Raw genomic sequence first — 14,807 nt, forward strand, 5'->3', positions numbered from 1 at the left:
TATAAAAAATGGTGTAATGCCAAAAATGAATATTGAAAGATGAAATCACATGTAAAATTAGAATATGCAAGTGTTTGCATTGAACCAAAATGTCTTTATAATTATATATAGGATGAGAAGTCTCTTTCAAAATATTGTCAAATAAAGGAATTAAGAAGAATATATAAGATATTAACACAATTTATCTAAAGTGATTTAAAAGTCACTCCAAGAAATTTCAATTTATTCCCATGTCATTCATATGTTTATATGTCAAATATGTTAAAAAAATTATAAATATTATTTTTCTACTCATTGTGTTATAACAATGTATGGATGTGGTGTTCCTTGAAAACATTATATATCTTGCCTTTGAATTTGAACATATGAAACATGAAATAAAAACATTAGATTATTATTTTATAAATTGTAGTAATATGGAAGTGATGAAAATTCATCTCTCACAGGATGGGAACCTAACATTGAAGAAATACCAGAGTCTTTTGGTGGAAATGCTAACACAATTATAAAAACATAATAAAAAAAGGTATATATGTAAATTGAAGAAATATTTGAGTTAAAATAATTCTCACAGTTTGAAAGGTTTACAAAATCTATATATAACAACATTTGGATATCACTAAAGCAATTACCATATTTTATTTTTGAGGAATCATTGGGACAATATAATTGCACTACTCATTTGTAAACCTAAGGAAAAATAATTGTAGACAAGCATATCAATTAACTAACTAATTAATGTTAACAAACTAAATAGAGATATTGATGGGATTTTAAAATACTTAGCACATACAAAACACCATACTCTACCTATGCATAAAGTCTTGTGAGTCCATTTACGTATAATTTTGTAAAATTACATATATAACTGTAATTCATGCTTAAAATCAATACCTGAAAGACGGTTATTATTAAAAAATATATTAAACTTTCAAGAAATGTAATATATATATATATATATATATATATTTAAGATTATTATTTTATTAATTAAAAATAATAAAGAAATCTAATTAGTATAACATTATAACTAAAGACGTATATATTATAAAAGATTAATTGTGTAGATATCATAAGTTATGTTTTTAATTTAATGAAGAGTCAAATTAAAAATATTTAAAATTATGAATATAATAATGCAGAAATGATATAAAAGATTTATGATTTTTATTTGTAGAGAGATAACTTATTATATTTATTTGTTTCTTTTTCATTAAGAGAAAGTCAACCAAAAGTATAAGATGTTTTACATTTTGAAAAATCGGATCTCATAACTTTTCTTATTTTATATTTTGTATATATTTTTTAATCTCAAATTGGAAGTAGTTTCGATTGTGATGTGTTTTTGTTCTATATGAAAAACTTTTTTTAATGCTTGTCGCTCCATTTACTTTTGTAAAATTATATAAATGTAATTCATACACATTTTTTTATATTCTGAAAGAGGATTATTATTAAAAAATGTTAAACTTTCAACAAAATGTAATATATATATATATATATATATATATATATATATATATATATATATATATATATATGTATGTATATGTATTTTTTTTTCTTATGATTTAGTTGGATTATATGAAGGGATGATCAACTTCAAGTTATTTTTTGTTGCTGGTATTCTTATTGCATGAAGTAAAATACAAAATGGATTTTCTCATTCAAGTGCAAAAGCAAAGTTTAATTTGTGAATGTTAATGATTAAGATTTCTTTTACAAGATCTTGGACACCCATCCATATATAACTTATAATATGAAATAATAAAATAAAGTCGTCTATGATAGTTTACAGTTCACTGCATAATTAAACAAATATGTTGAAGTAAATATGTATTTTTATAAGAAACTTATACAAAAACTGCGGAGTTTATTCTAACAAACATAAACTGAAATATAGTATTTTTAAAATATTTAATTTAATTGAAAATGAAATATTTTTATATATACCCATTTGATGAAAGAAGATTGAGACTCTCCTTCCTTTTATTTTTGCCGTAAAATAATATTTATATGAATCGTGTCATATTTTGTTAAATTTGTATAATTGTAAAATATTACACTTTCTTTATTATTCTAATTAGCTACGCATAATTTATGTTTGATGCTCACAAGATAAAATTAGATGATGGAATATTAATATAAATTACAGTCAGATGTCAATTTCTCTTTAAAATTATATATAACATTGTAAAAATTTATTTTTGATTTAATGTTTATATAAATTGTGAAAATAATAAAGATAGGAATACATTACACAATACTATTATGTTAGCACTTCAAATAATATTTTATTAATGAAAGAATATCTTTATCCCAATCTATATAAGACTATTTTATGCTTTCCAGCCATTCTCCAGCTATGGCAATAAAAAACACACACACACGCACACATATATATATATATATATATAACCTAACTTCTGAATTGTGTCCATTATAGTATTTTTGAATCTGAATCTCTTATATGCTAGTTCTTTCTTTTTTCATTGTCTTTCAGACGTTATTATCGTATCTTCATTGGATAAATTTCACTAATCATGTCTGGGGAAACATAATTAAATTCTTATATACATTGAATATATCTGGCTTGCTGTTCTATTAGCTAGTTTCATGTATGCAAGTTGTTCATTTTTCTAAGATACCATCGATAATCAGAAAATAAATCTAGTGACATATCTTGAAGTTTTGAAATTCCAGACATCTGATAAAAAAATTACACGACTAATGTCCCATATCTTCTGACTATAAGACAATTCCATCATTTTATAAAATTTGTACAAATATTTTTTTATAGCTCACATATTCACTTATCCGCAAAACCAATGTCAAAAGCTGTCACTGAAATTTCCTCAAAATAATTTTGGAAAGTTTGATGGTGAAACATAAATTATAAACAATATTGAGAAAAATATTCATTTTATATGACGTAAGGTTTTTAAGATATTAATTATTATTTTTTTAATAAAAAATCTGTATCAATATAAAGAAAGAAAAAGAAAAAGAGACTATAAATTAATGTTATGATTGTTTTTATAAGACTGAGTTAGGATTTACTTATAAGTGATCTTAATTTTTCATTAGTTATCCTTGATAGGTTTCTTGCATCATTGTACATTATTGGTACGGACGAGAACCCTTTTCCCAAATTTTATCACACATTGTAATTGTATAATGTTCTTTTATGTATATATTAGTGAAAAATTTAGTTTAGATTGGTTAAATTTGAGAAGTAACTAAATTCTAATCAAATATTGTTTTCGTTATATATTTAATTTCGATGTTCCAATTATTTGACTTTAAACTTAACATATTAGTTATTTCTGAATGATCCTTTCATTAATTAACTCAATTTATATGACATTAGCTAAGTTGGTATGAAGAAATACATTGAAAATTTATTAAAAAATAATTCATTAGACCGAGGCGAGTGTTTCTTTGCAGGAAATTCAAGTTCTATTAGTATAATTTTATATGCAAGTAATTATATTTTACATACTGACTTGCAAATTTAGTTTTTACTCTTTTAGATACAATCAACTCAAACTTTACTAATACGAAACCTTTCAAAATACTTTGAGTGAGAGCTTTGCATTTTTTTCAAAATATTTTTTTAAATCTCTTTTAGAGGAATCATGTAATCAAGATCACAAATTGACCAATTTATATTGAAAACCATCATTTTTTTTTTCTTTGAGCTAAAATTTGTCCAAAAATATTCTTGTTTCATAATTTTTTTTAATTATATTATCTTCTATTGAAAATAATTTTCTTGTTATGATATTTCTTTTTAATTATTCTCTTTCTGTTATTTCTTATAACTTATATAAATTGTATTCATACTGTGTAGTTATTTTTATCATTTTATCTTCTTTTTTTTGTTATTTTTGTATTCTTGAGTATTTAAACACACCATATCGGCTTTTTTAAAGATGTTTTTTTTTAGTCTTTGAATAATTTTTTTTTTCATGAACTAGAATTTATTTTTTGTGTATTGGATGTATGAAGGGAGACACAAATATAAATGAAATATGAGTCCAACCATATAAGGAATTGACAATATTATCTTAACGGAACTCGCTTACCTGAATACTCTTTGTTAGGAAGACTTTCGGTATAAGGATCATTATACTCGTCTGAGTCAGTCACTAAGACAAACCAGGGGTTCACTAGGGAGATACAAACACCAAGGACATCTCAGTCCAATTATATAAGAGATTGATATCACTTTCTATCCAAAATCTTAAAGCAATGGGTTAATGGGTTTTTCATCTTTATATAATGCTCTACTTTATCATTTCTATCAAATGTGAAACTTCACACTTGGATTCCCAATAAATTTTTTTTTTAAAATAAAATCAATTTATAATATACAATTAAATGTAAATATCACATTATAAACTCATTTTATAAGATTAAATTAGACTTAAAACTATTTTTTAATCCTTATTAATGACTAAATAATAGTGAAAATACAATTTTATTTTTGCCTAAAATTGGTTTTCTTGAAAGTATCAATTGATTAAAAATTAACACTTTATACTTTTGTAAAAGTTTACGTTTTTAAAAGTTTAATTTGCCCTTCATAAACTCAGTCACTTAAAAAAAAAAGAAAAAAGAGTGAAAAGGTGTCCATACAGGAACAGGATCTTAGAAGGGACAAGGTTGTCATGGTCCCAAAATTATTGGAATTTTTTAAATTACATTTGATATATTGGAAAAATATTTTAAATTATATATGGTATACTAGAAATTGATAGAAATTAAATTAAGTATCTTTTTATTTCTTTTATAAAGCATAGTATTAAATATTAATAAATAATAAAATATAAAATCAAATATAATAAAGAATAAAAATTTATTAAGATATTTATTATTTTTTTATTGTCTTTTAAGTTTTTTAGATAATTTTCTCATATGTTTTCTTTTGTTTTCTTAAGAAAAAATAACTTATTATTTTTGTTCTCATTTCTCGACTAATTACTTTTATTCTCATTTTTCATACGTTTTTTTTCTATTTTTGAAGGAATTTTTTTTTCTTAATAGTAAAATATTAGTTTAACAAGTATCATTAATTTATTTCATAAGTCTTTTGTATATTTATTTTTATGAATATATAAGAAAAATTATTATAGTATGTATTTTTTCATAACAGATTTTATTAATCTTTAACAGAAACAGAAAAGTTAATGACATTTTACTTGATTAATAGTTTAAATCGTTTATTTTATTTTTTTCTGTTTCTATAATTACAACACATAGATCATTTTCTACAGTGAAAGATGAATTTCTTGTCAAAAAAATATGATTATTTACATTAAAAAAAAACATAAATTTTTAGTTCTGATTTAATTATTGATAATAAAAAATAAGAAAGAATATATAAGTGAATTATTTTAGTTTTTTTTTTAAATATTTAAGATCTGTCTACTTCATCCTCGTGAAGACATCATTCGTTATCAAAATTTCATAATCAAAACAAAACTTAAAAAGTAAGACTGAAGTATAAGATGATTCAATGTTTTATTGTAAAAGTATGTTAATGTATTTATTATAGATTAAAATATATTTATATATTTATTATTTTATATTTAATACATCTTGTGTGCTTTTAATGTATTTTTCTTTTGTCAATTGAAAAAAAAGGATAAATCTTAGTTATAAAATTTGGTAAAAAGATTAACATCATGTTTTATAAAAAAAATATTAATTAGAAAAAAAGTCATTAAGCAAAATGTAAAACTTAGTAAAAAGTATAATTTTGAATGAATAAAAAAATATTTAAAAGAGTCTGACCGTCATATTCATTGACCCAAATGAATATATTCCTATATATAAACCGAGTCTATAACACATTGCCGCGTTAAGTTGACACATAAGGTGGAACCCACCTCCTCTGGCAAGACAAATAAACAATGAAAAGATTATTTTGACGGTAAAATGTCAAAAAGCACTTCTAAAGCAGCTAGCAAAAGCAATCTTAACAAAATGAAAAAAACCACACGAATCATTGTCCTTCAAAAACGGTGTTAATGAACAGTGTGAGTTGGAGTGAAAGATTAGGAAACAATTTTCACCATCCATCTTCAAAGTTTAGAAATGACAGAATTTGAAGAAAAAACAGGTTGAAGAGAGAAGCTAGTCCAACACATTCTTCACACGTACAATTATTATTTTTCATTTCTTTTGAAAAAAAAGTACATAACAACGCGTATGTGTGTTTGTTCTCATTCCTAAAGCGTGTTGACACTGTCATCTCCATTACCCATATCACAAGGAAGAGAGAAAAAAATAAAATGTGCATTAATTTGTATTTCATTTCTCTCTTCTGGTGCAAGCAATGCAAGCAGCGTGGTCTTTGGGTGGAAATTGGAAATTGGAAATTGGAAATTGATGAGGACGCAGACTCTACACTCTTCCCCATACTCCATACTCTCTACCCTTTCAACTTTCAATTAAGCTCTTTTCTTTTGTCCCCTAAACACCAAACCCTTCCAGCTGTCAATATTTTCACTGCATTATATTAATCAAATAAATATCATTACTTATTATAAAATCATTCACTGCATTTAAATCATCCTGCCCCACCACCTCCACCACCCCATTTATGTACTAACAATTACTCTCTCATTCTTCTTTCCACCTTAATGCCACAAGTATAACAACAAAATGCAGCCATTAAAACTTATTTTGACTTGGTAAATTCAAATTTTAAACCAAATCTTCCAAGACTGGCTACCATCACTCAACTTCTACATATACCCCAGCTAAGATTGAGCTATACTCAACAATACAACTCTCTCTCTTCCCCTTCTCTCTATCTCTCTTTCTCTTTTTCTTGTTTGAAAAACAAATACACCATGACTATGACAGATGTCTTGAGTGAAGAACAGATTGTTGATTTTAAGGAGGCTTTTGGGTTGTTTGATAAAGATGGAGATGGTGAGCAAAATTTCTCCTTTTTTGGTTGTCTCTATAATTTTCATAAAATGGTATCTATTATTTTATTCCCTTGAATTCATCTTTAGATTGATAGAATTCTTGTCAGTGTCTTATGTTGTTGTGATCAATTGTGTCCATCTTAGGCTGCATTACTGTGGAAGAACTGGCCACTGTCATTCGGTCATTGGATCAGAACCCCACAGAAGAAGAGCTCCAAGATATGATAAGTGAGGTCGATGCAGATGGCAATGGAACCATTGAATTTGACGAGTTTTTGAGCTTGATGGCCAAGAAAGTGAAAGTAAATTGATTTCTTTTTGTTCCATTCATTTCAACAAGTCCTATTCGGTTGATATTTGATTTTTGTGTGGCCAAAGCTTCATCTCCTTTTTCTTTGTACAATAATCAAAGACTAAGTTGTGAGCTGTGTTCTTTCTCACTTAGGACACTGATGCAGAAGAAGAGCTCAAAGAGGCTTTCAAGGTTTTTGACAAAGATCAAAATGGCTATATATCAGCTAGTGAGGTATTTATTTATTTTTCTGTTGTATTGGTTTTCTTTCTTTGATGACAAGGCCATTGGAAAATCTCCATTATCATCCACATCATAGATTTCTGAAAATTTCGATAAAGTTTTCTGCTGAGCTGAGCTGAACAATGTAGGTGGACCAATATATAAGTTGCAAATTTAGTTTACAGCTCTTTTCCTTGAAAGAGTTAAAGCTCTTGACATTTTTCTTTTTACCTTAATAATTATAGAGAGTTTTCAACTTTTTTATTCCATCTTTTAAATATACAAGTCTAAATTTTAATAATGAAAAAGCTCGCTATTTTCAATGAAAGTTTTTGATATTCCACATTTAAAATAATATAATGTTAGTATTATCTAGACTCAAGAGACATGGAAAACTTTGTAATTTATATATATATATATATATATATATATATATATATATATATATATATATATATATATATATATATATATATATATATATATATATATATATATATATATATATATATATATATAGGTAACATCTATAACAACTAGGACAGTAGACCGTACTTCCGCATGCAATGAATATCAATTGCTTGATTAAAAAATGCATTGGGTTTGACATTTGAGTGTTGTAGAGAATCTTTTTTCTTTTGTTTTCTCTCACTCTAAGTATAGATAAGTTATACACACATGTAGATACTACTGTATGATAATGGTGAAAACATTTATATCTGTTTCTGGGTTGTGCAGTTGAGACACGTAATGATCAACCTAGGAGAAAAACTGACTGATGAGGAAGTGGAGCAGATGATTAAAGAAGCAGATTTGGACGGTGATGGCCAAGTTAACTATGATGAATTTGTCAAGATGATGATGACAGTTAGATGAAGCACTCACCTAATTGAATTGGATAAATTGTTATTATTCGAATTTCATTGGCTTCCAATCTTCCTCCCAGGAAATAATGTGTGGTTATTATTGTTTCTTTGTTGTATTGTATTGTACTTAGCAATGACCGAGTAGTAAAATGGCTAGTCAACCCCCCAGTGGATTTGATCCATTCCAACTCAAAATTAAATTAATATTCTTGTAATTTTGGTTCAATATTTTCTGTGCTCCCAGGGTAAGAAAGCCTTAATTGGTTCATATTTACCATTAGATATGTATGACTTTTACCAAGTGACATAGGTCTCAGATTATATCAATTGGTAGTTTGTTGTATCATGGAGTTTGAAATTTTCCTTCCTTCTGTAGCATGGCAGAAATGATCTGAAACATGTGACTTGGAAAATGGACCTCCACATATATTAATGCTACATTAAATTTATAACAAAGAAATTAAGGTTTGATTACTTGGAGGAAACTTATACATTGACTACGGATTATCTTCTACCACACTACTCTGTATATGATTTCAGACCAAAAAGCTAATCCTTGAATTTGACCACAAGTTCAAGCATTGTTAGAAATTCATTCTCAGTCTATCATTTTATTGACTTCAAGGAATTGCACACTTATTTTTTTTCATCTTTCTGTAGTGAAGTATGATATAATCAATTATTCTGATTTTTTATTCACACACAGACAAAGCAAAGTCAGGTTCTTACAACCTTATTGACAGGACTAGGTAAGTAAATGGCCTACGATATCGTATTTCATCAACCAGAGAATGATGTATGCACTTACAAAATCAATAAAAAGTACTAGATTGACAAGTTTAAGATTTCTAAAAAAACCTTTTTGTGGAACTGAGTTCATTCTTGCTGCAGCTCAAAGCTTAGTATGTTTTTTGTAAGTGAAATTCAATGTTCTTGGGTGCACAAACATTAAGCCATAATAGTACTTCCATTTCACAGTAAAATACAGGGAAGGCACAGCTCATGGAATGCAATGATGTCTAACTATTGAAACTTTGGAGTCCTTTTAGTTGAATATTGAACATAGACTGAAAATAGAAACAAACTATTCTACTCACCTTGTTTGATTTTTCTTTTTCCTGTTTGAGATTTTGTGTAGGTGACAGGAAGACTTTTGGCCTTGTTTGCACTGTTCTGTTTGTGACTGTTTAACAAAGAACTAGACCTCTGTATCATGATTTTTACTTAACATACGAGAATTCCAATGTTCTAACCATTTTAGTTCGAGAGCTTTTTTAATTTTAATTTTATAACTATATATGCAAACTTGCATTCCTTCTGGAAGTTTTAAACACTAAAAAGAATAGTAGAGGAGAGTATCTATCTAAATAAAAAGAGTTTGAAAGATAAAGAAAGACATGTTTTTATTTTGATGTTATAGGACTTGTTTGTTTATTATTAATAATAGTAATATTTATTAAAAGTATTTCTTTTTAGTGTTCGTGTTTGTTTTCTAATTTTACTCTTTAAATAATTTTTTTGAAGTAAAATAATTATTTTACTAATTTTATCTTTTAAATATTTTTTTTTAATTTAATTAATTTTTTAATTTGACCCTTTAAACTTAAATACATTTTTAATTAGGTGTCCACATTTGTTTCTCAATTTTATTCTTTAAATATTTTTTTAAAAATTACAACAGTTATTTTACTAATTTTGTCTTTTAAATGACTTTTTCTTAAATTTAATTGTTTTTCAATTTAACCATTTTTTTAAAACTTAAATATTTTTTAATTAAAAATTACATATAATAAATAAAATTTATTTATAATTAAATTATTTATATTTGATTTTATAAATATAATAATAATAATAATAACAATCTATAACAAAGAGATACAATATTTTGGTCTACAATTTTCCATTTCCAATTTTATCCTTTACAATTATAACTATTGTTTTAGTTTTATTTGTATATTTAAATTTTTAAAATGTCTAATATTAAAACTGAATCTTATAATCTTTTCTTAAGTTAATTAATATTTTGTATATTAGACACACAAAAAACCAGGAATAATGTAGGTGACAGGTACTCCTTCCATGACAACAATTAAAATTGTCACATGTTACAATAATTTTTATTTTAATAATGGAATCAGAAGCAACTCAGTAAAAAAAACAAAAATACCATATTTTAAAATCAATTTTTTAAAATTATTCTTTTATAAGAAAGTGAATTTTAAACTAAATACCATATTTGTAAAATGTGATCACGTAAAAGAAAAACATGTATTGGACATCTCAATCGATTCTTATATCTGGATCTTGATATTTGGGTAGAGTTGTGAAAATGGGTCATAATCTATAGATCAATTTAGTTCACCATAGGTTGGATTTGAAAAGGTGTTCGTTTCAAGAAAAATAACTGTTAACGGTGATTAGTGACGATGGATTTAGAAAACGAGCTATCTTACGATGATTAGCGAAATAGCACTATTGAAATCATTTCGCTAATTTGCAAAGATTTGCCTTGATTTAGTAGAGAAAGACTTATATGCCCTGTACGGAGAAAGAGGAGAAAGCTCGTGTTGGAAGAAGCACGGGAAGATGGTTCTGTTTCCATTTGTGATGAAGGAGGTGGATGCGGCGCGTGAGGGGAGAAAGATGTTGAGGCTCTTCACGGTGAAGGACACGCGGTTTCGGACGGGAGGGAGGGGGAAGTTGTGGCACGGCGTGAATCTTGAGCACCCTGCGACGTTTGCGACTGTGGCAATAGATTGGGAATTGAAGGAGATGATAATTAGGGATTTGGATAGGGAGCAATTTTTGCGGAGGTAAGGGAGCAATTTTTAAGGTTTAAACCCATCATGTTGAAATATTACAATTAATAATAAATAATAATAAGAATGATAATAATAATAGTGATAATAATAATAAATAATAATAATAATAATAACAAATAATAATAATAACTAATAATGATAGTAGTAATATAAATAATAATAACTAATAATAATAATTATTATTATTATAATAATTAATAATAATAATAATATTAATATTAATAATAATAATAATATAATTATTATTATTATTTTAATTTACTAAATTACCATTTTTTACATTTTAAAAATTAATTTATATATTTTTATTCTTTATAAACATTTTTAGAATTAAATATAACATTAACAATTCTCGAATCATAGATGAACGGAAAGAAGTAAATAATCAAAGAAGAAGACTATGTACTGCTCTTGAATGACATACACAGGTCATGGAACATCGAATATGTTTGTTTAAAATTAATCAACTTTACTTCCATAACAAATAAATTGATACTACTTGGTAGTAAATTATATTACAAACAAATACTACATTTAAAAATAAATCCATTTTACTACATTATAATTTTTATAATTTTTAAAAATTAATTTTAAAAAATATTTATGATTTTGGTTTTTTTATAAAAAATTTTACAATTAAATATAACATTAATAAATAACATTTTATATTATTTTAATAATTAGGGGCATTTTGGTAATCTTTAATTTCTACTAATTAAACTAATTTTTTAAATCTGCCACATCAATCAAATCCTACACTAATTCTCAGAAACTTTACTTCTAAATCCACTCTCAATTACCTACAAATCCACTCAAAAAAACTAAAAAAAAATTATCCTCAAATCCATTCAAACCATCTCCCCCAAATCCCTACAAAAGAACAAAGTCTTAAACCCGGCTCATGCGGGTTGAACCCGTGGTGGACCGGGTTGGCCCACCAACCCATCTGCCTAATTTTATTTTATTAAAATTTAATTTTAATTTTATAAAAAGGTATTTATTATTTTGTTTTTGTTTGAAAAAATTATTTAAGTTCCTTATTTTTTAAAATTAATTAAACAGTGAAATTTGTTTAGATTTAAATTATAGAAAGTTTGTAATTTTTTTTATTTAAAAAAATTTGTAATTAAATGAGCCAATGAACCAACCCGTTTATTCATCAACTTGTGGTGGGTAGGACCCGGTTCAAATTTTTCTGACTTACTAATAAATAAACCGGGTTGGGTTAACTCACTAAACCTATGTTCACTTTGGATGATTTACTGTTCACGAGAAAATAGGAGCACAAATTTACGGGATTTATTGGGTTTGTTTTAGAAGATTTGCAATGATACGAGAGAATGGATTTGCGGGTTACAAAAGGAAATGAATCCTCGCATTGGTAAAGAGATTTGAGAATATTCACATTGTTTTACTAAAGTGCCCTTTATGTATTTTTAAAATAAGAATATGCATATAATTGAATTAATATTAATTATATTTTATTTTACATTATTTTTATAACTAAGGATAAAAATATATTATTTTATTTTTTTATTATTTTTTAAAATGTATCCTAAAGAAAATGTATTGTATATTAATTTTTTTTTAATTTTACTATTTCAAATAATTTTTACCAAAAAATATATTAATCATAAATATCATTTTATATTACTTTTATCATTTATTAATAAATATCATTTTATATTACTTTTATCATTTATTAATAAATATCATTTTATATTACTTTTATCATTTATTAATAAATACAATTTTATATTACTTTAATAACTAGGGGTATTTTGATAATTCTTAATTCCTACCAATTAAACAAATTTTTTTTATCCTTCACATCAATCAAATCCTACAGTAATTTTTATAAACTTTACTTTCAAATTCACTCTCATTTACCTCAAAATCCACTCAAACAAACAACAATTAATTCATCCTCAAATCCCCTCAAATTCATCTACTTACTCTCCACCAATTCCTCTCCCCCAATTCCTCTCCCTCAAGTGAACACACCCTAAGTGACCAACTCGTGGTGGACCGGGCCGGATGACCCATTTTGACAGCTATGAACATTGAAACTAGAAAAAATATATCTCATGTTAATTTTTTGATAATATTTTAAATAGTATATATGTCATTTTTTTATTAATTTATTATTATATTAATATATTCTAAATTTAATAAAAAATAATATGTATATTGTATCAAAATATTCTTAAAAAATTTGTAATATATATTTTTTTCTTCGAAGTATTCGGTGTCTAGGTTTATGTGAAATACGTTATGATAATTCCTTTATAAATAAGAAAGGATGAAGAGGATGAAACATTAAATGATGAAAGTTGATTTTTTTCCATTAAATTTTGAGTATGAAAAAAAATAATGTAAATTTATTGAATATGTGGCTAAAGAAGTGACATGAGAGGAGCAGAAATGAGAAAGGGAAAGGCACTAACTGCTATTTAGTTTGGTGGATTTTGGGTATGAAAAGGATCTTCCAAATTGGATTGAATTATACAACTAAAGACCTACTCCCACATCGCCTAAGGTGCTCATTCTTTTTTTTTTTTTCTATAACCTATATATACTCTTAGTAGAGTTAATTTTGTTCAATATTAAATTACAAGTAAAACTTTTCTCTTTTCAAGTGTATGACTACTAAGAATTTGAACTTAAAACTAGTGAATAAACTGAGACAACTACCCCATAAAAGTTCAATGACTATTTCACACAAATCAATTCACAAATTGGACGATGAACTTTTGGTCCACTTGAGTTTGGTCCACTTGAATAAATCCATCCCAGTATGGGACCAACACAATCAAATTTCTCCATAAATTCTTTTAGTTCAAGAATTTCCTATTCTTTCTTTCAACAAATATTAAATTTAAATGCATTAACATTGCTGTTTTAAGTCAAACAAGATTAAAGTTTTATTACAATAATCTTGTCACTATTTAATGTGATTTTTAATGACCTATATTTTAATTATAAAATTATGCTCAAAATATTTACAGTTATAAAATTACTTTTTTGCCCGCAATATCTGATATACATTTGGACTTTGTTTTCTAATAGATAAAGAAATGAAAGGAAAAGAGTAAATGATGCAAAGTTTAACTTGATAGTGAATTCCATAAATTTTAGCCAACACAAACTAACTTAATAAATTTGTATTTAGAGATTTTAGATTTAGGCATGTTCTCTTCCACATAAAATTATCATGTAAAATATTCATGAGATATAAGCTTTTAGTTCATGGTTTTATACAAGTTAGTATGCAAATTGGAGGGGAGGAATGGACACAGAAAAGACGGGGATATGATAGTGTAGATTCTCTTAATTTTTGTTGATGTGATTCATGTTATATGAAAATTTATAATAACAGAAAAATGAGTAAATTTTAATCTTATAAACATATATTAACATTAATTAAACTATTCAATAATGGTTAACATTTGAGTAACTTTATATTTTAATTATGGTTAAATCTAAAGGTTAGGTGATTTACTGGAGTGGTTTAGAAACTCCTAATATTGGTTTTAAATTATCATGAATGAAAAAGTTTAATGTGAAAGGAAAAAAGATGCAGGTATCCACTTAAAAGAAGAAAAGGACCAAACAAAAGTAATAATAGAAAGAAAAAAAAAAGAGTAAAGAATATGATCAA

At 25.6% G+C, this 14,807-nt stretch overlaps 1 protein-coding gene across 1 annotated transcript; it reads left to right on the forward strand.

Moving 5' to 3' along the window:
* Positions 1 to 6,675: 6,675 nt before the first annotated feature.
* Positions 6,676 to 8,667, forward strand: LOC108325044 (calmodulin-like protein 11). Its single transcript, XM_017558030.2, has 4 exons — positions 6,676 to 6,945; positions 7,089 to 7,246; positions 7,390 to 7,470; positions 8,197 to 8,667. Exons 1-4 carry the CDS (start codon positions 6,864 to 6,866, stop codon positions 8,332 to 8,334), a joined length of 459 nt encoding a protein of 152 aa, XP_017413519.1. The 5' UTR covers positions 6,676 to 6,863; the 3' UTR covers positions 8,335 to 8,667.
* Positions 8,668 to 14,807: the final 6,140 nt, after the last annotated feature.

Source organism: Vigna angularis, chromosome 3, assembly GCF_016808095.1.
Source record: "Vigna angularis cultivar LongXiaoDou No.4 chromosome 3, ASM1680809v1, whole genome shotgun sequence".
Classification (NCBI taxonomy): Eukaryota; Viridiplantae; Streptophyta; class Magnoliopsida; order Fabales; family Fabaceae; genus Vigna; species Vigna angularis.

What these genes read in the sequence shown, in the direction of transcription:
- LOC108325044 (XM_017558030.2), top strand. Translation starts at nt 6,864, where the DNA reads ATGACTATGACAGATGTCTTGAGTGAAGAACAGATTGTTGATTTTAAG. An exon ending in GTTTGATAAAGATGGAGATG is followed by an intron (nt 6,946 to 7,088) that starts GTGAGCAAAATT and finishes TGTCCATCTTAG; the next exon opens with GCTGCATTACTGTGGAAGAA. An exon ending in TGATGGCCAAGAAAGTGAAA is followed by an intron (nt 7,247 to 7,389) that starts GTAAATTGATTT and finishes TTTCTCACTTAG; the next exon opens with GACACTGATGCAGAAGAAGA.